Source organism: Hyla sarda, chromosome 4 (assembly GCF_029499605.1).
Source record: "Hyla sarda isolate aHylSar1 chromosome 4, aHylSar1.hap1, whole genome shotgun sequence".
NCBI classification, from domain to species: Eukaryota; Metazoa; Chordata; class Amphibia; order Anura; family Hylidae; genus Hyla; species Hyla sarda.
Genome location: NC_079192.1, coordinates 294,177,608 through 294,205,208, shown reverse-complemented (window position 1 = coordinate 294,205,208; position 27,601 = coordinate 294,177,608). Strand labels below are relative to the sequence as shown.

Here is a 27,601-nt window from a genome sequence, read left to right as displayed (position 1 = left end):
TTTCTTTTTCTACATCTTTTTCTGTGCTGTTTTACCACAATTGTACAAAACACTGTAAAAATGTATAATTTTTACAGTGATTCTGGAAAATCTCAGCAGAAACGTTTGCCTCATGGCAATATTTCCCTAAAAAAAAACATACATTAAATAAGAAAACACATCAAAACTGTACATAATGTGAACTTATCTCAACCCAATTATGAATCTAATGAGTTCACCTGGGTAAACTCTAGCATCAACAACCTGATTGGATGAACAGGTGCAGTGATCAAATGCCAATCTCTCTGCAAAGCCAAAGGATTAATGGGAAATGTAAGCATCATTACACAACCATTTTTATGATGGATTTACATCCAAAATAGAGCCACAATAGAACTCACTCTCACCCAAAGGCATAACTTTTGATCAGCCAGGTTTGCATGTGTATAGCGGAGACACAGCTTCCAGTAAAATGTTCGACCAACATCTATCTTACATATATGGCCAGCATAAGCCACGGTGGATCTACCTAAAAATGGGAAAACTCTGTTTTCCCTCACTATTATGAAAGGTTACAAATCATTGCCCATGCGTTGGATAGGCTTGTCAACTTTTAAACCCCCTCAGCTATTGTCTGGGACTGAGCCAACTTGGATTTTCAGTAGGAAATATCTCTCCAGATGGAAGGACATTCACATCATTTACTTTATATTGTATTTTCAATTGAGCAGTCTGTGTGCAGCTTGTGAAGAGGAATGGCTAGCTTTGCTTCACCCCATTCCCTCCTTTCTTTACTAGCCAGGAATCTCACATCCCACACTAGCATACATTTTTAAGTAGACCAAGTCTTGAATACAATGCCCGTAACCTTTCTTGGCTAGCTGCATTCTGAAATTATACTATCGGGAACAATTTTTGATCTTGTCATAAGGCCCTAGACTAGCTACATACATAACAATAAATACAAAAAGTTAAAATGTGGTTAAAAATGAAAAAAACTAAATTCCTTGTGATATCAATGTGAACAATTCAAGGGATGAGGCATGAAGAAATTGACAACATAAAAGAAACCGTGAGATAAGATTAAATGTTTTAATCCTTCCTTTTTCATGTGTAGTGCCGCCATGTCTAAGTGTCATAAAAGCTAATGTTTAATATAATGAATCAATTGCAGATAATTACGAATTGATAGGACACTATAAAACCTTAGCAAACATGGTAATAGCAAACCAAGGTAATAACGTGCGCCCTTAGAAAGGAGTTTTGGAATCTGTTCAATATCTATATTAAATAGTGTCATTGTTGTTAACTGGAAAACACCATGGGGGAGACTTACTGAGCAAAATGCGACAGATTTCAGGTCGAAATTATACTTTAAAAATGGAGCAAATGTTATGCGTTAAGTTTATTATTTGTTTAAGATATATTTAGCATTTTCCATAATAATTTTGAAAAATGTATTCAAAAAGGGGCTGGGATAGGAGTTGTGAAACAGGTCAAATTTATCGATAGCATATGACTTTCTCTGGCAGAAAATAATAGTGTTAAATATGTCAGCCATGAGGTGAGATAAGGAAATTCTATAACATGTCTGCTAAGTTTTGACAAGTTTCTCAGTCTCCGTTATTGCATAAAATGTTATAAAATTATCAATTTACAGCATTTCCCCTTATGTCTCTAGACCTGTACAAAAATGGCACAATAGATTCAAAATGATGTCTATAAATATTTACTAATGCTTCACACCAGAAAACTGTCATAATAAGTTGCAAAATTTAGCACAAAGCACTAAAATAAGCATACAGAAATTAGGCTTGTGCAAATATTTGGGGCTTTTTAGTTTTCTGGAGTCAAGCACTGATACATTCCCCCATATAAATGTATTTATGTATTATTATGATCAGTAGTATGATACAACATGCAACAGCATCAATAACTGGCACCATCTTTGTCCTGGCCTTCTTCTTTATTCTTTAATGAAGTTATTCTTTTGTTACTAAGCAGGATTATAAATGAAGGTTCAATGAAAGCCTAGTTTGATTAATCTTGCATTAAGAGACAGCTTTTCTTAGTGGAAAGAGACACTCAGCGCTGGAGAGCTATCCAAGTCTTTTAATTACACTTTTTAGTGATGAAGCAGTTTGCACCCTGTTTAATTCCTTTGTAAGCAATGAGTTAAAATTCATGAGCGTCCATGCCTTTGAATACTTACTCTAGTGCTGCTATTTTCTGCGCCAAGCTAGCCATCACAGCGAAGAGTCGCAGGTCTGTTAGGCCATCTGTTACATAATAGTCCACAATCTCTAGAATCTGGAAGAGAAGAGATGGGTAGAGCGGAGATGATGAAGGACTGAACATGAGCAGATTGCTGCTGAGCTTGGATGGAGAGATAATGAGCTGTGATTGTCACAAACACAAGCTACATTAGCATAGTAAACAAAACAAGCCTTAACATTAAATCATCTAAGTAGTGGCAATCATGAAAATAAATGACATGTGCGCATCGTAAGCAAGGCACCTGAAGCTGTAAGCAGTAGATGGAGTCTTTTAATATGATTATAACCCTATAAATTACCCATATAAATCACCCGCACTGCTTTACTATGTCCATTGCTCAGTGAAGGGGCAAGCTGTACGTTTCATGGGGTGGAGGTTTGGCATACTTTATGTGCATCTCTGATGACACTGTATAGACAAAATTATTAGGACAAGCATCTCACTCAATAAATTCAGGTGTCTCAGTCCCATTGGGTCCAATGGGGTAAGGTTTCTCTAAGAGGGGATAGCTTTATACATCTGTCCCATTATCACAGATGTATAAAATCAAGCACCTACCATTGCAGTCTGCCTTTACAAACATTTTCGAATGTTGCCAATGATGGATCAACATCTGCCATGTCAATTTCTCCTGTGTTTGGATTGTTGTGTTGCTGGAAGCAGCCTTGGGATTTTTGCCAGGGAAACTGATCCATGGCAGCTTTTAGTTGTTATACGGCTTGAGTCCTCTAAGCTTATTTAAGGAACCTGCTGCACCTTTGCCATTCAGTGTCTGAGACCTGCTCTGTTTGGTGGGGTAGGCAGCACCTAGTTTGTTACTCTTGGTCTCACACAGTAGGCCAACACAAAGTGAGTAGTCACTCATTATTTCTGACTTAATACAAACTTGTATGTATTTTCTGGTGCAAGTACGTCCTATTCTGCTCTCCTAAAAATAAATGGGACAAATTGAGTATATGAAGCCATTATGAGGCCCCTTAGTTTTCCAGCCTAGTGACCTGTTGGTATTGATAAGGAATGGGTCATTTTAAAAAGGTCACTGAATTCCAGCATGATAGTATAGTAGGAGGCCATGTTGTAACAAATTAGTTCCTAAAATTTCTTCCCACCTAGATCTTCCACAATCAACTATGAGTGGTATTATTGTAAAGTAGAAATGCGTCTAGGAATCATAGCAAATGGGCCACAAAGTGTAGACTGCGATAAGTTACAGAACAGGGTCAAAGAGGGCTAAGGCCCATAGGGGCATGAGTATCCATGACAAAGCAGTTGCATACAAGCAACTTTTTGGTCATGGCAATCACCAGGAGAACATTACCTTCATTACTGATTAGTGGCAGCTGTTTGGTGGATAAGGGATAATGTTTTATTTTTCAAAGGTTGGTCTAGGTTGGACTTGGGCGCATCTCCCTGCCGATCCTATGTTTCGTAGGGACATTCTGAGGGACAGCCCTTCTGTCAAAAGAGCGGCCACAGGAGGAGGAGTTAATCCTGGGGTTGCACTTTTGTGCCCGGCTCACCTGTAGTTGCCGGGAACTCAGGATGTCTCCGCGCCAAGTTAAGTTCAGTACAGCTACACGCATCGGCCTCGTATTGACGTTCACTCATGTCATGCTTCCAGAATTTAAGGGCCGTGTTAGTACGTCCTGACACCTGCCCTAGGTATTCCGAGAGCGTGACATGCGCGAACATCATTACCGTGCGTTATCTGGGGACTGGGGAAGGTTCTGTGCTGAATTCCCGGCAACTGCAGCAGCAGGGGTACCAGCCGGGGGGGGATCTAATCTAGGGGTACAACCTGCCTACTGGGGGGAGGGGGTTAATATGGGGGTGCTTCCTTCCTAATGGGGTGTGGGGGTTAATTTAGGGCCCCCAGATTAACCCCTCTCCCCCAGTAGGCAGGTAGTACCCCCAGATTAACCCCCTCCCCCCGTAGGCAGGTAGTTCCCCCAGATTAACCCCCTCCTGGGATACTACCTGCTTACTGGGGGGGAGGGGGTTAATCTGGGGATACTACTCGCCTACTGGGGGGGAGGGGATTAATTTGGGGGTACTACATAACATGCCTACTGAGGGGGCAGGGGGTTAATCTGGGGGTACTACCTGCCTACTGGGGGGAGTGGGTTAATCTCGGGGTACTACCTGTATACTGGGGGGTCTAATCTGTGGATACTACCTGCCTACTGGGGGGAGGGGGTATATAACTCTATATGGTCCTGTATAGGTAAGGTGGGGAGGGGGGCCTCCATGTCTATTTTGCTTGGGGCCCCAGAATTCCTTCAAACGGCCCTGGTGGGCACATACTGTTGTCTCTTGGACATGGCTTCGCCAATGGATTGCTGGCGGAATAACTGACTCAAAGTAGGAGGAGTAGGAGCATCTAGGAGAGATAGAAGGAGGGTATGACACACAGCTGCCTCCGGCTGAGGTGGTGGAGCCTTGGCTGGCTGAAAAAGGGAGCAGCGTACCACTAGGTGATGCAGCAGGCTGGACCACCACATAGGAGCCATGGTTCTCCCAGGCCGCTTTATGTTGATGCAGGGCCGTAGTGCCAACATTGGGACCCTGGCCATGCTTCACCTTCTGCCGATACATCTTGCACGTTGCTATGTTAACCTCCTCCAGATGCTTGATGAAAAACTGCCACACCGCCGAGAAGCTGATTTTCCTACCAACAGTATGCACTAACTGACTGCTACTGCCGCTGTCTCCAGGAACCTCTGTTCCACTACCTCAGGGAAGGTAGGCTATCGTGAAGCAGGTGGTCTCCCCCGGGCACGTTTGGCTCCAGAATTTCCACTTCTGCCACCATGCTAACTGCCAACCCTGAAACCACCATGCTGGCTCAGCTGCTTCCTCACGGGCAACCTGCAACCCTCTTCTCCTGATGAAGATGAAGCCCCTTCTGCACCCAGGTCCCAATTGCGATCGGCTTCATCATCATCAAAAAGTGTCTGCACGTCACTGATGTCCTCCTCAGGTTCCTCAACAGTGTCTGCCTCAGTACCCTTAACGCTGCCAACACCACCTCCCTCGTCACTCTCCTCATCACTACTTGTCTGCCTAGCGGAGGAAGCGGCGGATGTCTCCTCCACTTCTTGGCTGGGCATTAGCTGCTGACTGTCCTCTATTAGATCGTCCTCACTGAATAGTGGAGATGAACCCACAGCAGAAGATACTTCTGTAGGGGAGGGAACAGCATAGGACAGAGGCAACGGGAGGACAGGGACTGCTCCCAGGCCATGCCAACTGAGGGTTGTGTCTGAGGAACCCACTAACTGTTGACTGGGGGTATCAGATGTCACTTGTGATAAAGTGGATGACCGTGTTAACCAATTGATGACGGCAGATGGGTTGCTGGTCGAGACACGACTGGTAGTTGATACCGGGAGCTCATGCCTCTCGCTGCGACTCCTGCTGCCACTCGCCCCTAGTTTGCTGCGACCTCTGCCTCTGATGAATTTATGCCTCTGCCACTCCTCTGTGCACGTCCTGGCACTTCTCTGCCTGGCATACTTAGTGCGTATATGAGGGAGTACGATATGCTTCACTGTGCTTAAAACAGTATTTGTCTACAACAGCAGCAGGTGTGTACTTTTGGCTGTCCTTTCACAGTATCTAGGCCCTTGAGACTTTATCAGGAACAAAATGGTACAACACTTAGATGTACGTATGTGGTGTGCACTTATGAGGGCAGAAAAATGCGCTACAGTAGGCTTAAAAAGTTTTTGTGCACAACACCAGCAGTAGACACCAGTGCTGCAGCACACAGTCGCTGTGTACTACAGCCACAATTGCACTCTCAATCTCACTCCCTTCCCTATCAGTGCTTCTAGGCAGGATTTGTGCTTGAGCTGAATCGCTGCTGTTCTTCTGTGCAACACACTGCTCTCTGATCCTCTCTATAATAGAACGCTGTAGACAGTGACTGGGAGGTGGATCGCTGCAGTAAAAATGCTTTTCTGTGACAAACAAACTGCTCTCTGTCCAACAGAAAGCTGACTTGACTAGGTGGTGAATTGCTGCTGGAAAAAGCTTTTCTGTGCAACAAACAGTGCTGTCTGTCCTAATCTATCTCTCTGCAGTGAAAAGCTGATGTGACTGGCAGCAATATGGCTGCCGATTATATAGGGCTGTGACATCACAGGGGTGACTGGCTGCTGATAGGCTGCATCCTGCATGTGATTCAGGATCATCCCGCCTACCCTTGTTCCCGCCTTTCCAAGATTCCTTGCCCCATGTCCTCACATGTGGATCCACCATTTTAGATGCCCTGGAGCCTGGACCACACTAACTTGAGTTAAATGAAGCGATTCGCGCTATAGAATCGCGGCGATATTCTCATTCGTTACGAATCAAATTTTTCCTGAAATTCCTAATAATTTCAGATTCGTCAGATTCGTTTAGCTTATCTCTAATTGCACTACATTAAACATTTTTTACTTTCTGTTAACAAAATTCATAAGAATAAAATGTCCATGCAATGTTTTCACATAACTTTCTCTATTGTAAAGGGGTAATCTCATAAAACAATCCCTCTTCATATATCCTATTAGGGCATAAATCCTAGAGGCCGGGGACCCCCACTATAAGCCAGAGCAGATTGCCATTGAGAAAGTGCAGCCCATGTTCTCATGAAGTCACCCATCCAGGTACTGTAGTTCATAGGCAGCTATTCAGGTTTGTGTAAATTATACAATGCATTTATTAACTATATTGTACTGTAGCATTAATAGTGAAAAAAAATTGGAATGAAAAACTACACCATCAAGATCCTGACTATCCTGAACTCAATAAGTGGGCAGAACTTTACATTACCAGCAGTTTTACTTTTACAAAAAGATACATGACAAGCTTAAACATGCACCTAATAACAGAATATGCTCAATGTTTTCAATTCCATCAGAAATGAAGGGGTTGGTACCACTTGAGTCTTTTATGTATGCTTTTACCACTGTCAGAAATAAGCTGAAAAACCTAAGACCTTACCTTAATCTCCCACCTCCTCACTTTCCCCTCTGTCCCAGCTTTCATTACAGTCAATTGTTTTCTTGCATGAAAGTCTAGTAGGAACTTTCACGTCAACTTTGTTCAAGGTACTTTTAAAATACTAATAGGGAGTATTATGTTAAGTTTAATTATAGGGCCTTTCATATTCCTTGCTCTGAATGGATCCATTCTATGGAAAACCCTATGGTTGTGACCTACAAAGCTTTGTTTCGCAAACAAAACTTTTTTTTTCTAGCCAATTGCCTTTGTGTTTCAAGTATTGAGAACAAACCCACAGAATTCTGGTTCCCCCTCTTCAAGCTTTCATAACAACAAAGTGTTCCTTAAAAACTCCATTATACTCAGGTGATGTCTATGTAGATAGATATGTGTACTCTACCCCGGGTACCTCGCTCTTTCTCTACCTTCTCTTTGAAAACTTTGTTTAACTTGTTTTTTTCATGTCCTAAACAAAACATGGAATCGGTGAATAAAAGGGATGTTTATTGGAGGCACACGTACAAGCTGTATAAAATGCTGTGTTACCTTTGTGGTTTTACATTTCATAAGAAAAGAAACCACAGACAAAGCAAACACATAATAAAGCGAGCAATAAAGGACTTCACTGATTCATTATTATTATTTTACAGAAAGGACATGTATGCGATAAGGTCAAAGCCTATAAGGTAATACATTCTCTTTTAGTCTGATTGCAGGATGGAATACAATAATGTTGACAGATGGACAAAATGGCTCTGATAGAGTCAATGAAATTAACCAACAATAGCAGGCATTACTGAATTGATGTTTTATAATAGGAGTACGAATGCTGGCCCATAACACACATAGTTGGTCCAATGCTGTACTGTGATTACCTCCCAACTGGTTTAGCTTATATCTTAACAAACTCAAATTAAACCAACTTATGGTAATATGATATCTGTTTGATGTCTGAATAGTATTCAGCCTTTGTCATTACAGGATAATTAAGAATTAAGATACCAGAAGGATTGCTTTACATGCCCATTATAACACACATTGGGTGCTCTTGGCTTTTTGCCACCATGTACCTTAGAAGAGGAGAGAAATAGAAAGACTGCATGTAAGAAAGCTCCAGAAGTGTCTATCAACTTATGAATATGCAACCCACGTGTAAATTATAAACAGTCTTATTGTAAGGCTAGGAAATAATATTATAATAAATCTGATATACCACCCCTTCTAGAACCTAATGGAATACTGAAGACAAAACATTGTGTTGTGCCTAGTTGCTTCTCAACAAACACATGATACATTTTTTCTTCCCAAATGTGAGTTTTCACTAGCATCACCCTCAGTTTCTATACACAGTATCATATTTACAATTTAAATCCTACTAGCAAAGTACCTGGCGTTGCCTAGTTTTCCTACCTAGCAACAATGACACTCTTGTGCCATTGTCCTCATGTCCCTTTCTCATATCCCCCCCTCATATCCCAACCCTTGGGACCCATTGCAATCTCCAGTATGGGGCCCAGTATCTCCCTATGAATGGAGCGGTGTGTCAGCAATCGATCCATGCACTATCTATGGGAGAACCAAAGATACACAAGCACTGTACTCATGTATCTCCATCCCCCCCCCCCCCCCCCCCCCCCATAGAAAATGCATGGAGCGTGTGCAGATTCTTGCACAAGGAGAAATGGGGAACCATTCTATAGTCCCAGTGGTCGGACCACCCTCCCCCCGATCAGATTCTTATCCTGTATCCTATGGATAGGGGAGAAGATTTAAGAACTAGAGTACACTTATAATCATAGCGTATGGTGATTTTAGTCTTATGTGTGGCTGGTCAACCATGGAAACCCATTTCACAAAGCTCCTTTCATAAAATGATTTTGGTGATGTCATTTCTAGCAGCAGTTTAAAATCCTGTAGTAAGTGATGCAAATCTAGTAGCTATCTGGCAGTACCAGTAGGCAGGTTTCTTGTCGATGGGCTGGACAGTGGTAAAATAATGAGTATCTGCAGCAACAGTAAAGCATAGTGGAGGTTCCTTGCAATTTTGGGGCTGCATTTCAGCAAATGGAGTTAAGCAATGGAGAGATAAGCAAGTCGAGCTTTGCAAATCTGGTATTGCTCAGAACTTTAGCACTGATTCAACTTGCAGAACTTTCGAACTTTGTAAGGCTCAGCTCGTGCAAGCCTGGCATTGTCAATATTATTAGCAGAAAGGATGAGGAACACATGGCTTTTTGGCACCTGAATGAATGGGGGAAGGACAAGGAACACTTAGATGACAGCAGGGTAGCCCATCATGGCTTGCAGATGGAAGCATAGAATGATCCCAGGTTATCCAATCATTGCTTGCATTATGTGACATACAGTTCCCTGGCTAATGATGCAACAGGTTTAGGCTGCATTCACACCTCGGCTCATTAAAGTAAATGGAGTCACGGGCTGATCCGGCTGGGGTACGGGAGCGCCCAGTTTGCCCCTCCCCCAGCCGGATCCGGCACCCGTATGTAAAAAAACGAGGTGTGAATGCAGCCTTAACGGGGTACTCCGGTGGAAAACGATTCTTTTCTAATCAACTGGTACCAGAAATGCATACAGATTTGTAAATCACTTCTATTTAAAAATCTTTATCCTTCCAGTACTTATCAGCTGCTATCTACTCCAGAGGAAGTTGTGTAATTCTTTTCTGTCTGACCACAGTGCTCTCTGTTGACACCTCTGTACATGTCAGGAACTTCTAAAATTCATAACACTTTCAATTTTGCACCTACAGACCCATATGAGGACTTTTTTTTCACCAATTGTACTTTATAATGACATCAGTCATTTCACTGCAAAATCTACGGTGAAACAAAAAAACAATTTTTGTGGGGTGAAATTTAAAAGCAAATGCCATTTTGTAACTTTAGGGGGTTCTGTTTCTACGCAGTGCACTTTTTGGTAAAAATTACACCTTAACTTTATTCTGTAGGTGCATACGGTTACAGGGATACCAGATTTGTGTAGGTTTTATTTTATTTTACGGCTTAAAAAAAAATTATAACTACATGCACCAAAATTAGTATGTTTAACCCCTTAAGGACCGGGCCCATTTTGGCCTTAAGGACCAGACCAAATTTATTTTTGCATTTTCGTTTTTTCTCCTCGCCTTCTAAAAATCATAACTCTTTTATATTCCCATGCACAGACCCATATGAGGGCGTTTTTTGCGTCACCAATTGTACTTTGTAATTAAATCACTTATTTTACCATAAAATGTACGACGCAACCAAACAAATATTACATTTACGCCGTTCACCGTACGGGATAATTAACAATATATTTTAATAGTTCAGACTTTTACGCACGCAGCGATACCAAATATGTTTTTGAGGGGTAAAATGGGAAAAACGGACGTTTTGCTTTTCATTGGGGGAGGGGATTTTTCACATTTTTTTTAAACTTTTTTATTTAAAATTTTTTAACACTTTAATAGTCCCCATAGGGGACTATGTATAGCAATCATTTGATTGCTAATACTGTTCAGTGCTATGCATAGAGCATAGCACTGATCAGTGTTATCGGTGATCTTCTGCTCTGGTCTGCTCGAACTCAGACCAAAGCAGAAGACCCCGGGAGACAGACGGAGGAAGGTAAGGGGGACCTCCGGCTGCCATGCTGGATGATCGTATCACCGCAGCGCTGCGGGCGATCCGATCATTCATTCAAGGTTAATGGTGGACATTGGCGTGATCACGGATGTCTGCCATTACTGGGGGTCCCTGGCTGCTGATAGCAGCTGGGACCTGCCATGCATGACGTGAGCACCGATCCGGCGTCATGGTGCGTTAAGTAGCATGGCACCATGACGTACATTTACGTCCATTGTTTTTAAGGGGTTAAAATTGTCTGACCTCTGTAAGTTTTTTATTTTCCGCATATGGGACTATGTAAGGGTCATTTTTTGTGCCGTGGCCTGCAGTTTTTATCGGTGCCATTTCTGTTTTGATGGGACTTTTTGATCGCTTTTTATTCATTTGTTATGGTAAATGAAGTGACCGAAAATGCACAATTTTGGACTTTTGTTTTAAGTGTATGCGAACGACTGTGCGGTTTAACTAACTTTATATTTTTAATAGTTTGGACATTTACACACGCGGTGATACCACATATGATTAAGTTTATTTACAAATGGGAAAAGGGAGGTGATTTAAACTTTTGTAAGGGAAGGGTTAAATTCCCTTTTATTAACTCTGTTGTGTTTTTTTTAATTAATTATTTTTTCTACACATTTTAATTTTTTTTTTTTTTCCCATAGGGGGCTATAACATGCAATCTTTTGTATGCATACACTGTTCAATGTTGAGCTTTGCCTCAGCATCGATCAGTGTTATCAGTGCTCTGCTGCTCTAGCCTGCCATGGCTGGCCAGAGCTTCAGAGCATCTATTGGATGGCGAGGAGGCAGGTAAGTGCCCTCCTGCTGTCCACTCAGCTGACTGATGTTGTTTTGAAGACAAAGAGGTGTTAATGTTGATTGTTTTTCCTCTTCTGTTCATTTACTTTGCATTTTCTTTTGAAATCATTCTTAATTTTGCAGCATTTTTTCCACCCCTTCTCATAGTTCACATATATCCGGTGTCCAGCTCAGTGAACCAAAACTCACTGCAACTGATGCCAGAAGTGATGACCAAAGTGCATCAGTTGTCATCAGTTTTTTGGCATTCGGCAGACACTTTTTCTTAATGCAGGACTGGGCATTTCTTCCACAGTACTTCATTCTTACCTTATTCCTTTAACTCCCTTATTTTTTTCTTTCTTTCTGGCCTTTACATCTTTCCTTACATCTGAACTTCCTACTTCCTTCATTTGTTTACCTTCCTTCCTTTTCCTATTTTCATTTTTTTTTCCCCTTCATTCCTTCACCAATTTCTTCTCTCTTTCCCTCCAACTAATCCCTACATTTTTTCACTCATCCTCCCTTTGTTACTGGCTTCCTTTCTCCCTTTTTTAATTTTATTTATGTATTTATTTATTTTTTAATCTTACCCGGTACACATAGAACTCTTCAGCGTCACTTAGGGAATTTCCTGGCACTATTTCCTTTAAAGCCATAAGGACTTGTAGACAATCCAAGTATCCGTCCTCATCAGTATCCACCTTGAATAAAAGGATGACCATATGTAAATACTTAAATTATTACTGGGTGTAAATAATAGCCAAAGAAATTGATTCAACATCATGTAAAAATATACAGGAAAAAAGATGCACCAATTTTAGGTAAACTTGCTCCATTGAATGTTACCAGTTAAAAATTACATACATTGTAAGACAAGAAGTTCATGAGAGACCAAATGTTTGGTCCTTTCAGGTATGGGAAACAAATAATTAACTAAAGTGGTCTAGTGGATTCATTCATGACATTATTTTACTGATGATATCATTGAAAAAAAATTATATGTTCTGCATGAAAAGCTATGTATTATTTCTAATAAAACACAAGTCTGAACTTAGGCAGTTATTCTGATGCAGAGTAAAGTGCACCGTAATCCTTGTTGTTCCTTTTTGTAACCTTATCTCCCCTTTCAAAAAAAGATGTGGTTTTCAATCAGTACAGGTGCAGTATCTCATAGGCACCTATAGTGCACCTAGCTCTGTGCAGTCTACTGTAACAAACAGAAATCTAATCAATCCATGAGTAAGTAGCTGCTCAAATAGGGAAAACAAAAAAATAAGTGCAATAAATGTATAAATGATTTAAGTGTAGCAGTATAGGTAAGAGCCATATTTTGATGAAATTGCAGCAAAGTAGTGTTTTTGTTTAGGAACATCTGGGCTCTAGTGCTTCAGAAGGATTTTTGGTTGTGGTTCATTGGTGAGATGGGGCTGGAGGAGATTTTGGTTTGCATCTGGCACAATGTAAGCAAGATAGTGCATCCCTTTCATTGATTAACTGTTCACCTGACCAATTCCACCCCACAAACACCCCCCCCCCTTCTCTAACTTATTGGCCTATAGGGCTTATCTCTGTAAGCCAAAAAATTAGAGCAGCGGTTTGGGAACCTGGGTCTGTCTACTGTTGCGGAGGTGCCATTGGGGTCCGTGTACTGGCACAATTGAGCTGAAAAGGCTGAAAAGCCATTTGGATATTTGTGTGTGTTTTTTTTTCTGACTTGTGTATTTTAGTAGTGGAAGTAGTTTGATAGACAGCATCCATTACTAAGTCAGGGATTAGCTTTAGTCCGTAAAACGGTTAAAGGGGTATTCCAGGAAAAAACGTTTTTATATATACGGTATCAACTGGCTCCAGATATGTAAATTACTTCTATTAAAAAATATTAATCCTTTCAGTACTTATGAGCTTCTGAATTTAAGGTTGTTCTTTTCTGTCTAAATCCTCTCTGATGACACGTGTCTCGGGAAACGCCCAGTTTAGAAGAGGTTTGCTATGGGGATTTGCTTCTAAACTGGGCGTTTCCCAAGACAGGTGTCATCAGAGAGGATTTAGACAGAAAAGAACAACCTTAACTTCAGAAGCTCATAAGTACTGAAAGGATTAAGATTTTTTAATAGAAGTAATTTACAAATATGTTTAACTTTCTGGAGCCAGTTGATATATATAAAAAAAGTTTTTTTCCTGGAATACCCCTTTAATACTAGCCCCTCCTTCTTACCCCAATACCCTCAGGCAGTGGGAATATTATGAAGAGCCTGGTAATGGCAGGCCAAAACCATTAAAAATGATACTCAGACAGCATTTTTAGGCTGGGAGGGCCAAAATAAATGGCCCTTTCAACCCTGGCTGCTACTGTTTGGTTTGTATCTAGCTGGGTTTGGAAATTTATGAGAACCCTACATATTTTTGATAAAAAAATAAGAAAACAAATGAATTTGGACCCATTTCCCTTATTTCTCAAACCAGCCAGGTACAAACCAAGCAGTATCAGCCTGGCACCACCAGGCTGGGAAAGGACAGAAGCAGGAGGAAAAAACTACTTTCTGCCTAGGAAATCCCATGGCAATTGGCAGCAACCAACCCTGTGTACAGCAGCATTGGCCTTGTATAGTGAGGGAAGTGCCTGGCCCTGATAGTAAGCTGTGGAGGCATTAAGCATTCCTAGCATATGGTTCCTGCTGTAGTTTCCACTGTACACTACACTAATAGTGTAAGGTATCATGGCAACTACTCCTTGCAAAGCATTCTACATTAATAGTGTAAAGCATTTCATGTGATATGTGGTATTATTATACAGAAGTAACTCACACCACCTTTAAAGTTGGGACGGGCTACATCTGTGTAATTCTAAATAGTTAGCTTTAGACAGTCCTGCCTGATGTTACCGGGTTACTTGTGGCACTGCGGCTTTTCCAAGAATACATTGCATTCCTAGTCACAATGAGCGAGATCTCACAAATAAAATAGTACTATTGAAATTATTTTGCCCGGCCCTGGAACAAATGATTCTGCGGGCCTTATATGGCTGCAGACCACACGTTCCCCACTCTAAGTTAGACAGGCATGCTACTTTTCTATCAGTGCCATGACTGGGATTTTTTTTTTTTTTTTTTGGGGGGGGGGGGGGGGGGCTAGTTACTGAGTGCTATTGTACTGCCTGCAGGCCATAACAATAAAGTTATCTATAGATAGATGGATAGATAGATAATAAAGGTATAGTCACATGCAGCGGACTGGTTGCAGACTTTTTTTTTTCAACAGTCCTTTTCATCTGAATGGGCATGGCAAAGATGCACATCAAATTTAATTCAAGTCGGTCATCTGACTTGAGTTGTTTCTGCATTAAGTCCCAGAAATTTCTGCAAACAGTCAGCTGTTTGTGAATACACCTTAGTACTTTATACCAAAGTATAGTAAATTTATTACCATAATTTAATTGTAGATGGTATTTACGGAGCGGTTAAACCTACCCTTCTTTTGCAGCCCAGCTATTGTGTATTAAAGTCAGACTAATGAAATTGCAGATTCCGAGAGTACTGTATTAGTCGTCCCCACTCCTTTTAATTTGTTTAATGGCCTCTTCTTTTTTGTGTGTGTGTTCTAAATGGATGTGCATCGCTCAGGCTCACGACATGTAAATAAAGAATGGATTGGGGAACAGTTGTACAAAAAGAATAAAGTGTGCCTCCATTCTAAAGTTACATTTGATGTTCGGGTAATTCATGGGACGTGTACCACAAGCAGCAGTGCTTATTATTTCTGCTTAACTGTCTACAGACATAGGAGGAGTGAAGGGGGAGGGGAGAGAAAAGGGAAAGAAAAGGAGACTGAATTTACACTTACCGCTTCAAAAGCCCTTTTATACTCAGCCAACTTCTCCTGGCTGAAGATGCAGTATTTTGCCAAAAAGTCGACTAAAAAAAGAGGACAAAAACGATGCAATAATCAATGAAGGAAGCCTTTTTTCACTTGTATTTTGTTTTACATAAAGACATCCTTTTGCATTACAGAGTTCATTATGAGGACAGCAATTCAGACTGCAATAGGGAATTACTGCCCCTTTTGGGCATCGTTTTTATTAAGGTTGGTAAGGAAACCTTTTCACCTGGCGGAGGGCACCAAGTCAATTCAGCTAAAAAGATGCTTAGCATGTAAGACTCATAAAAAGCCTTCTGAGATGCAGGAAAACTGATTAATTTTCTTCTTCCCTGCCTACTGTGTTAATGTTATATAAAATGTAAACTGTTAGAGTAGATTCTATTACATATAAGCGTTTGGGTGACAATTCTTTATTACTTTTTAGTAAGAACAAGGAAGCTGGTCAGTAGTTAACCCCTTCATGACGCAGCCAATTTTCATTTTTGCGCTTACATTTTATTCCTATTTGCCTTAATATTCCATTTACAGGACTTGTTTTATGCGGGATCAATTGCGATTTGTAATGACATCACTCATTTTTATCATAGAATCTACAGTAAAAACAAAAATGTATATTTGTGGGGTGAAATAAAAAAAAAACAATTGTGCAACACTTGGGGGGTTTCATAACTTGCACAGTGCACTAACTCTTTGCATTGTGATCTATAGTTTTTATTGGTTCCATTTTTGTTTAGATGGGACTTTGTTTTATCACTTTTTGTAAAAAAAAAATTCTGATATATAATGTAACCAAAAATTAGCAATTTTTAATTTTTTTTTTTTCTGTTTACACCATTCACTGCGCAGGATCATGAATTTTATATTTTAATCAGTCTATTCAACATGTGGTGATACCAAATATGTTTATTTCCTTTTTTGTTTACATTTTTTGAAGCATAGTGACTATTATAAGCAATCATTAGTTTGCTAATACTGATCAATACTATGTAATTGCATTGCATTGATCAGTTAAATTGGCATTCTGTCTGAGGCAGGCTGTGTAAGCAGAGCTAAAAGGGGTACTCCGCTGCTCAGCGTTTGGAACAAACTGTTCCGAACGCCGGAGCCGGTGACGGCTCCCGCGTTCGGTACAGTTTGTTCCAAACGCTGAGCAGCAGATTACCCCTTTAAATGGCTGGCATGGAAGCTTTCAGAAGGCCTCTGCTCTCCATAATAACTGATTGGCACCTCATGATTGCATTGCTGGGGAAAGCCATCAATCACTTGAAACCCCTGGCAGCAGTCATTTGTACTTTTAAATGCCATGATCACTATTCATTGCTGCATTTAAAGGGTTAAATGTCCAACATCAAACTATTAAGACTTGTTCACACTAAAAATCTGTTCTGATTTAGACTGATAAAATATACTTATTTCCATGTCCATATAAATGTCTTTTGTGCATGAAATCCATCTACCACTGAGTTCAATAGGAAAAGCTTTCACTGACCACACAGTGATATTTCAGCGCTGAAAATAAGACAACCATGTCCCTTATCTGCTTGTTTCAGTATAGAATCAATGCTTTTTCCATTGTAAATCTGGAGCAACAACTGATTTCACACACAGGTTTTGGGGCTGAAATTTTAGCTTAAAGGGGTACTCCGCCCCTAGACATCTTATCCCCTATCCAAAGGATAGGGGATAAGATGTCAGATCGCCGCGGTGCCGCTGCTGGGGAGTCCAGGGATCGCTGCTGCAGCACCCTGCTATCATTACTGTGCAGAGCGAGATCGCTCTGTGCGTAATGACGGGCGACACAGGGGCCGGAGCGGCGTGATGTCATGGCTCCGCCCCTCGTGACATCACAGCCCGTCCCCTTAATGCAAGTCTATGGCAGGGGGCGTGACGACCACCGCGCCGCCTCCCATAGACTTGTATTGAAAGGAGCGGATTGTGACATCACGAGGGGCGGAGCCATGACGTAACGATGCTCCGGCCCCTGTATTGCGCGTCATTACGTGCAGAGCGAACTCGCTCTGTGCTGTAATGATAGCGCAGTGCCGCAGCGTGGATCCCGGGGCTCCCCAGCAGCAGCACCGCGGCGATCTGACATCTTATCCCCTATCCTTTGGGAGTAAACCTTTAATTTTGTTGTGTGAACAAGCCTTAAAATATCATTTACACTGCACACTGAACAGCTCAAATAAAACCCCAACCTCAGAAATGCTGTTTGTAGGTCACTTCACCTTCCCATAAACAAAACTAAACACTGTACTCATAGATGTAAACACTTCATAGATGTAAAAATATTATACATTTCAGAATATGGTGACATATTTTTTCAGGACTGGACTACTACTTTAATGGCTTAGATGCTAAGGAAGCTATGAATTTATATGTCCTGGATTTGACCTATCTCCAATAGTGCCCACTGTCAAAGAGGATACCAGGTGTAGTATACAGCTGGTACCCACCATGTACGGTGCAAGTTTAACTCCTGAGCTTGCTCCCTTCCTGACATCTTGACGACATACAATAGCATGTCAGGGAGGGGTTAAAAAGCAACAGCAAACATTTGCAATTCCCATTTTTCACAAGGAAATCAAAGCACAAAAACAATGTGGATTATAAAATATAATTTGCACAAATTCACCAGAAGACCCTCTTACACGTATCTCCTCTGTTTAGCTGCAAGGGCACAGATACACTACTGCAAATGTGACAGAATTTTGGCCTAATTTGCCCCAAAAAATTGGCTTACATGATGCCACATTTTGTATGTGTTTTAGGCACTTGTTTGATACTCTTAAAGTGGTTATCCAGCATAAGGTGATTTTAGTATGTACCTGGCAGACAGTAATGGACATGCTTAGGAAGGATCTGCGCTTGTCTTGGGGCTAAATGGCTATGTTGTGAGATTACCATAACACTGTGGCTAGCTTTTTGTGAACTGGTATTTCCTGTTTGAGTTTTCTTCTTTGCCTAAAAATCCCATAATTCCATTTTCCTCCCTCCCACACATCAGCCACCCCACCCATCGAAAAATAAATGAGCTGCATCCATTCAAAAGACCTGTGGTTTTCAATCAGGGTTCCTACAACTGCTGCATTAGTTGCACACTGATCTCTCTCCCACCAAGCAATCGTTCCACCCATTGAAGCAGACAGGCTCCCTGTCCTCAGCTGACTAGTGAATCAGGTCTCGGACACATTGCAACCTGGGAAAAATCTGAGTCAACAGTCAGTTTGTATGCTGTTAAAAATAAATATTGGGGTGAAAATCTTGTGAGAAAACAGTCAAACACAGGTACAGACACTATATTATGAACTACACTAACTTTACAGCCCTGTCAAATAAAAAAAATTCCAGGAATACCTACCCCTTTAATGTATACATCATATAAAGCAATATAATATTTGATGAAAACATAATATGCATTAAAAGCTCTTCCAGTTCCTCAATGAGAAAAAGTGAACAGCAGTTCAACAGACACCTATTTAAAGTGTTAGGCTAGGTTCACACTACAGAATTTCCGAGCGGAATTCCAAATTTGAAACTCCGCTCAGAAATTGTGGTGATATCCCACTGAGGTCAATGGAATTCCACTACCACAAGAACAATCTCAGGGCTGGTTCACATCAAGTTTTCCGCAATACAGGATTTTCCCCCCGTATGCACTTTTACAACCGTTCCTAAAACTGTGGTCAACCACGGTTTTAGGTACGGTTGTAAAAGTGCATACGGTGGAAAAATGGGCTGACCGGACCGAACGTTTCACTCCGGCCGGCTCATTGAAATGAATTACATACGGGACCGCATACAGCTCAATACGGGAGCGCTAGTTTTTAGCTCTCCCCTGCCGTATGTGATTGCGGAAAACGTGATATGAACCAGCCCTTAGTTATTCTTTAGAAGGAATCCGTGCAGAAGACAATTTCCTAGCACCGACTGACTTAGTCCATGTTGGGCACACTCAGAAAATTTCTTAATGCGGACCTAGCCTTATTATAATTTCGAAAAACTTTCAACATGTCATAAAGACATGTCTCCCAATGTGTTCTAGTGATCGGTAGGAGTCTGAACATCCAGACCATGACAATTTATTTTATATTTTTTAAATTATAGAGACGCTTTAAAGGGAGTCTTTAAATCTGGTTAAAATATACCTCTTTGGATGGTCACTCTACTTGCATGACAACACTACAAGCCTGAGGAAAGCTAGTCATCCTGCTCATGCTACAATTCTAGTGCCATCTGGGCAGTCCTTTCCAGTTCAGTGTCCCAGGCTCTATGCACCAAATGTTCTCCAACATCTAACCACTTCTCTATTCCTCTAGCGTTCTTGTGGGTGGATGATAGTAGTGCTGGGCTAAAGAGGGTGATTTTTTTGGTAGAAAAAACTAAAATATATAAAGATTTCTGCACCCCCCGCCCCATAAAAAAATTATAATAATAATTAAGGGGAGATTTAACTTTTTTGGACAACAACAAAACCAATCAAATCTTCAATTTTGTGAGCTTTGTGAATCTACAAGTTCTCCACTATTCTCAGAATTTCTCGTAATCCTTTTAAATGATTATATCCCTGGCAGGATGACTAAATACAGGTTACTTGAAATGCTCCATCTAATGCATATGATCTAAAGCATGAATCACAGCCTTTGCCAAAATCTGAAGTTTATCATTTGCCAGCTCTCTAACATTGATACTCATGTTTCTTAAGCTTCATCACAGCCACGGGTTAGTCGGTAGCTGTGAACGCCAAAATACAAATACTTAACGTGAAGAAAATACCTCTGGGTGCCAAGTAAATTAGCTGCTAAGAAGCAGGTGCCTCAGAAACTTGGTAAGATTGTTTTAGATGTCAAAATGTATGCAGGGTAACATGAGCAAGCAGCTTGCAGGTGCTGAGTTCATATTAGACATAGAAATACTGGAAGAATACAGCACAAAAGATAGGTGACCACAAAGCTTTTTTATAAACTACAATAAAGTAAAAAAAAAAAAGAAAAGAAAAAAAAAGTTAAAAATTATGTTTAAAAAAATAAATAAAAAAGGAAAACAGTGTAATGTATATGAGCAAAATGCTAAGCCTGAAAAGGCGGTGTAAAATCCGATCCTGATGAAACGTTCAAAGAAGTGTTGTCCGAAGAATAAAAAAAATAGGACAGTAATGGATGTGCGGTGACCTAAAAGGTTTTATATGAAGTGGGGCAAAAAGTATTTAGTCAGCCACCAATTGTGCAAGTTCTCCCACTTAAAAAGATGAGAGGGGCCTGTAATTTTCATCATAGGTATACCTCAACTATGAGAGACATAATGAGAAAAAAAATCCATAAACTCACATTGTCTGATTTTTAAAGAATTTATTTGCAAATTATGGTGGAAAATAAGTATTTGATCAATAACAAAAGTTCATCTCAATACTTTGTTATATACCCTTTGTTGGCAATGACAGAAGTCAAACGTTTTCTGTAAGTCTTCACAAGGTTTTCAGACACTGTTGCTGGTATTTTGGCCCATTCCTCCATGCAGATCTCCTCTAGAGCAGTGATGTTTTGGGGCTGTCGCTGGGCAACACAGACTTTCAGTTCCCTCCGAAGGTTTTCTATGTAGTTGAGATCTGGAGACTGGCTAGGCCACTCCAGGACCTTGAAATGCTTCTTACTATGCCACTCCTTTGTTGCCCAGGCGGTGTGTTTGGGATCATTGTCATGCTGAAAGACCCAGACACGTTTCATCTTCATTGCCCTTCAATGCTGATGGAAGGAGGTATTCACTCAAAATCTCATGATACGTGGTCCCATTTATTCTTTCCTTTACACGGATCAGTCTTCCTGGTCCCTTAGCAGAAAAAACAGCCACAAAGCATGATGTTTCCACCTCCATGCTTCACAGTAGGTATGGCATTTTTTGGATGCAACTAACCATTCTTTCTCCTACAAAGTTGAGTTTTTACCAAAAAGTTCTACTTTGGTTTTATCTGACCATATGACATTCTCCCAATCCTCTTCTGGATCATCCAAATGCTCTCTAGCAAACTTCAGACGGGCCCGGACATGTACTGGCTTAAGCAGGTGGACACGTCTGGCACTGCATGATTTGAGTCCATGGGGGCATAGTTTGTTACTGATGGTAGCCCTTGTTAATTTGGTCCCAGCTTTCTGAAGGTCATTCACTAGGTCCCCCCATGTGGTTCTGGGATTTTTGCTCACCGTTCTTGTGATCATTTTGACTCCACTGGGTGAGATCTTGCGTAGAGCACCAAATCGAGGGAGATTATCAGTGGTCTTATATGTGTTCCATTTTCTAATAATTGCTCCCACAGTTGATTTCTTCCCACCAAGCTGCTTGCCTATTGCAGATTTAGTCTTCCCAGCCTGTTGCAGGTCTACAATTTTGTTTCTTGTGTCCTTCGACAGCTCTTTGGTCTTGGCCATAGTGGAGTTTAGAGTGTGACTGTCTGAGGCTGTGGACAGGTGTCTTTTATACTGATAAGTTCAAACAGGTGCCATTAATACAGGTAAGGAGTGGAGGACAGAGGAGACTCTTAAAGAAGAAGTTACAGGTCTGTGAGAGCCAAAAATCTTGCTTGTTTGTAGGTGACCAAATACGTATTTTCCACCATAATTTGCAAATAAATTCTTAAAAAATCAGACAATGTGATTTTATGGATTTTTTCCCTAATTTTGTCTCTCATAGTTGAGGGATACATATGATGAAAATGACAGGCCTCTCATCTTTTTAAGTTGGAGCACAATTGGTGGCTGACTAAATACGTTTTTGCCCCACTGTAAGCCTTGTTTACATGTAGGTTTTGATGCGATTTTGTTTTTAATTGTGGGTTTTTTGTAACTGAAGATAGAAGTAAATCCTACAGAAGATTAAACGTTATTGGCATTAATATAAACTTTTGCCTCGTCCCACAAACACATCAAAGGTTTGGATTAGTTGAGGTCTCACTTCTGAGACCCCATCCAATCGTCAGATATAACCAGGTGAATTGATAGTCAGAGTGCTTCACTCCCCAGCAGGCCACTCAGTCTGACTGACTGCAGGTGACAAGCTCCATAGACTTAAAATGAAGCCCATCTTCTACAATCAGATTGCACAGCAAGCTTCACCCGGCTATATGTAACAATCAGAGAGGGTATCAGCACTAATACCCCGACCAATATAAACTTTTAACATGTCTATGCGGCATGTCAAAAGTTTATTTAAATAATAGCGATGGTTTAAAGGGGTATTCCAGTGGAAAACTTTTTTTTTTTTTTAAATGAGCTGGTGCTCTGGACAATTCCTAATACGGGCATCAGGTGCCAGCAGAGAGCACTGTGGACAACACAAAAAAGAAATTCAAAAAAATAAAGATTTTTGTAGCATATAGCTGCTAAAAAGTACTGAAAGGATTAAGATTTTTTAATAGAAGTAATTTACAAATCTGTTTAACTTTCTGGCACCAGTTCATAAAAAAAAAAAAAAAAGTTTTCTTTCGGAGTACCCCTTTAACCTGTTAAGGACCAAGGGCGTACCTGTACCGGACCAGGGTTACTGCTGATATCTATCAGCAGGCACCCCGCTCAAATGCCCAGGGGGGTCATCATACCCCCCCATGTCGGCGATCGGCGCAAATCGCAAGTGAATTCACACTTGCGATTTGCGCGATTCCGGGTCATTACGGGTCTATGGTGACCCAGAAAATAAGGGGGATCGCTGGTGTCCAAGACACCCCTCCTTCCTATCCCTGCTATTGGTGGTCTAGATGCGACCACCAATGGCAGATCGGGGGTGGGGGGGGGGTTAACTTTAGTTTTCCCCATTCTGCCCACCCACAATAGGCGGGGCAGGACGGGGAACGAAGGGGGCCGGCGCCGAAGATCCACTTACCTTGCGGGCGTGGCTGCGGGCGACGATCGGTGTCGGAGATCGGCGCGGGTGGCATGTCGTGCGGCAGAAGAGGACGGCTCCCTGGATTCGACGGAAACCGGTAAGTTGCTTAGCAACATCTAGGGGACTACAGTTTGAGACCATTATACAGTGGTCTCTACACTGTTGCCCTCTAGATGTTGCAAAACTACAACTCCCAGCATGCCCAGACAGCTGTCATGCTGGGATTTGTAGTTTTGCAACAGCTGGAGGGTCACAGTTTGGAGATCACTGTGCTGTGAACTGTGGCCCTCTAGATCTTGCAAAACTACAACTCCCAGCATGCCCACATAGCAGTTTGCTGTCTGGGCATGCTGGCATTTGTAGTTTTGCAACATCTGGAGGTCCACAATTTGGAAATCACTGTGCAGTGGTCTCTAAACTGTAGACCTCCAGATGTTGCAAAACTGCAAATCCCAGCATGCCCAAACAGCAAACAGCTGTCTCAGCATGCTGGGAGTTGTAGTTGCGTACCTCTAGCTGTTGCATAACTACATCTCCCAGCATGCACTTCGACGATCAGTACATGCTGGGAGTTGTAGTTTTGCAACAGCTGGAGGCACACTGGTTGGAAAATACTTAGTTAGGTAACAGAACCTAACTGAAGGTTTTCCAACCAGTGTGCCTCCAGCTGTTGCAAAAGTACAACTCCCAGCATGCACGGTCTGTCAGTGCATGTTGGGAGTTGTATTTTTGAAACAGCTGGAGCTTTGCCCCCCCATGTTTACGTACAGGGTACATTCACACAGGCGGGTTTACAGTAAGTATCCTGCTTCAAGTATGAGCTGCGGCAAATTTTTTGCCGCAGCGCAAACTCCTAGCGGTAAGCTCACTGTAAACCTCTGCCAGTGCGAATGTACCCTAAAAACACTACACTAACACATAGTAAAGTATAAAACACTACATATACACCCCTTACACTGTCCCCCCCCCCCAATAAAAATGAAAAACGTATTGTTCAGCAGTATTTCCAAAACGGTGCCTCCAGATGTTGCAAAACAACAACTCCCATCATTTCCGGACAGCCACTGACTGTCCAGGCATGTTAGAAGTTTTGCAACAGCTGGAGGCACCCTGTCTGGGAATCACTGACGTAGAATACCCCTATGTCCACCCCTATGCCATCCCTAATTTAGTCCTCAAATGCGCATGTCGCTCTCTCACTTCGGAGCCCTATCGTATTTCAAGGAAACAGTTTAGGGCCACATATGGGGTATTTCCGTAATCGGGAGAAATTGCACTCCAAATTTTGGGGGGGCTTTTTCTCCTTTTACCCCTTATGAAAAGGAAAAGTTGGGGTCTACACCAGCCTGTTAGTGTAAAAAAAAATGTTTACACTAACATGCTGGTGTTGCCCTTTACTTTTTATTTTCACAAGAGGTAAAAGGAAAAAAAGATCCCCAAAATTTGTAACACAATTTCTCCTGAGTACGGAAATACCCCATATGCGGGCGTAAAATGCTCTGCGGGCGCACAACAAGGCTCAGAAGTGAGAGCGCACTATATACATTTGAGGCCTAAATTGGTGATTTGCACAGGGGTGGCTGATTTTACAGCGGTTCTGACATAAACGCAAAAAAATAAATACCCACATGTGACCCCATTTTGGAAACTACACCCCTCACGGAATGTAACAAGGGGAATAGTGAGCCTTAACACCCCACAGGTGTTTGACGAATTTTCATTAAAGTTGGATGGGAAAATAAAAAAAATAAAAAAATTTCACTACATTTTTAATTTTCACAAGGGAAAATAGGAAAAAAGCCCCCCCACAATTTGTAACCCAATTTCTTCTGAGTATATAAATAACCCATATGTGGATGTCAAGTGCTCTGAGGGCAAACTACAATGCTCAGAAGAGAAGGAGCGCCATTGAGATTTTGAAGAGAAAATTTGTCCGGAATTGAAGGCTACGTGTGTTTACAAAGCCCCCATAGCCTTTATAAAAATGGTAAATTTGGGGGGAAAAACTTCATTTTAGTGAAAAAATATTTTTTTTCATTTACAAATCCGATTTTAACAAAAAGTCATCAAACACCTGTGGGGTGTTAAGGCTCACTGGACCCCTTGTTACATGCCTTGAGGAGTGTAGTTTCCAAAATGGTATGCCAGGTTTTCTGCTGTTCTGGTACCATAAGGGCTTCCTAAATGCGACATGCCCCCCAAAAATCATTTCAGAAAAACTCACTCTCCAAAATCTCATTGTTACTCCTTCCCTTCTGAGCCCTCTACTGCGCCCTCCGAACACTGGACATAGACATATGAGGTATTTCCTTACTCGAGAGAAATTGGGTTACACATTTTGAGAGGATTTGTCCCCTTTTACCTGTTGTAAAAATTCAAAAACTGGGTCTACAAGAACATGCGAGTGTAAAAAATGAAGATTATGAATTTTCTCCTTTATTTTGCTGTTATTCCTGTGAAACACCTAAAGGGTTAACACACTTACTGAATGTCATTTTGAATACTTTGAGGGGTGCAATTTTTATAATGGGGTCATTTGTGGGGTATTTCTAATAGGAAGACCCTTCAAATCCACTTCAAACCTGAACTGGTCCATGAAAAATTCCGATTTTGAAAATTTTGTGAAAAACTGGAAAATTGCTGCTGAACTTTGAAGCCCTCTGATGTCTTCCAAAAGTAAAAACATGTCAACTTTATGATGCAAACATAAAGTAGGCATATTGTATTTGTGAATCAAAATATAATTTATTTGGAATATCTATTTTCCTTACAAGCTTCAAAGTTATGCAAAATTTGCAATTTTTCATCAAATTTTGGAATTTTTCACCAAGAAATGATGTATCGACAAAAATTTTACCACTAAAATAAAGTAGAATATGTCACAAAAAAACAATCTCGGAATCAGAATGAAAGGTAAAAGCATCCCAGAGTTATTAATGCTTAAAGTGACAGTGGTCAGATGTGCAAAAAACTCCCTGGTCCTACAGTGAAAATTGGCCTGGTCCTTAAGGGGTTAAGGCCAGGTTGGACATGTTATTTTGGTAATTTAAATGTTTTACCTTTTTTGGATACAGCCCCATAAACGATATCAAAACTTCAATGTGTGTGTAGGTAAGAGGGTGCAGTGCAATAGTGTACTTTGCACTCTGTATCATATATGATTATGGTTATTGTCATACTGTGTTCTGTTAAAAGTTTATTGTTTGAATAGTCCTGTTGGTTTGGTTGCATGTTTACGATTGTACCATTGGTGGCTGTGGGCCATTTTGGAGGAGGTGGTGCTGGCCTGATATTTGGTAATGGTGTTCTTGTTGGCCATTCTCTTCAAGTTCTCTACTGGGGATAGAGACAGTAATTCTGAGAGACCTGTTTGTACATCATAGTAGACCACATTATCATTAGGTAAAGTCACATATGCCCACATATGGCCCTCTTTGGCACCCTTTCATAACATTATAGTGAAATGCATTTGGCAGTAGTATCCTTCAGTCATCCTTAGGGATTAAGTCTGTGGTGAGGGCCAAGAGATTAACTGAAGTTACAGACAATACCACAAGTAGCTCTGTGCCACTTAAGCAGATACTGGAACCAGTCAGGGTTAGGGAACCAGCCCAAATTACTATTTGATGCATGCATAGACAGCACTTCCTACTTATTCTGCCCTGTCTGTTGAGTCCTTTTGCAGCAATTTCCTCAGAGAGTTGCTAAAGAGAAAAAAGCCCAGAAATAAAAGAAATATGAGTATTCTATAAAATAAGTGGGATTTATCATAAATGAGAGCAAAACAATTCATATCAGCTGAATGTTAACTGGAAGTATTATATGGGTGGTGGCTTTCCTTAAAGGGGTAGTCTTTTCTTTTTTCAATTTCTTTTCTGTCTGACCACAGTGCTCTCTGCTGACACCTCTGTCCATGTCAGTAACTGTCCAGAGCAGGAGAGGTTTGCTATGGGGATTTGCTCCTCCTCTGGACAGTTCCTGACATGGACAGGGGAGTCAGCAGAGAGTACTGTGGTCAGAAAGAAAAGAACTTCAAAAAGAAAAGAACTTCCTGTGGAGCATACTGCAGCTGATAAGTACTGGAAGGATTAAGATTTTAAAATAGAAGTAATTTACAAATATGTTTAACTTTCTAGCACCAGTTGATTTTAAAATAAATGTTTTCCACCGGAGTA

The 27,601-nt window shown here is 41.1% G+C and overlaps 1 protein-coding gene across 10 annotated transcripts in view; it reads right to left on the bottom strand.

Moving 5' to 3' along the window:
• LOC130369371 (uncharacterized) overlaps positions 1-27,601 on the bottom strand; it is a 367,785-nt gene that overhangs the window by 58,675 nt on the left and 281,509 nt on the right. For all 10 annotated transcript variants that reach the window (XM_056574542.1, XM_056574545.1, XM_056574543.1 and 7 more), the window contains 3 exons: positions 15,519-15,589; positions 12,269-12,379; positions 2,192-2,289 (listed from right to left, as the gene is read on the bottom strand). In XM_056574542.1, the coding sequence (XP_056430517.1) occupies positions 2,192-2,289; positions 12,269-12,379; positions 15,519-15,589 (280 nt within the window). The remainder of the gene's footprint in view (positions 1-2,191; positions 2,290-12,268; positions 12,380-15,518; positions 15,590-27,601) is intronic.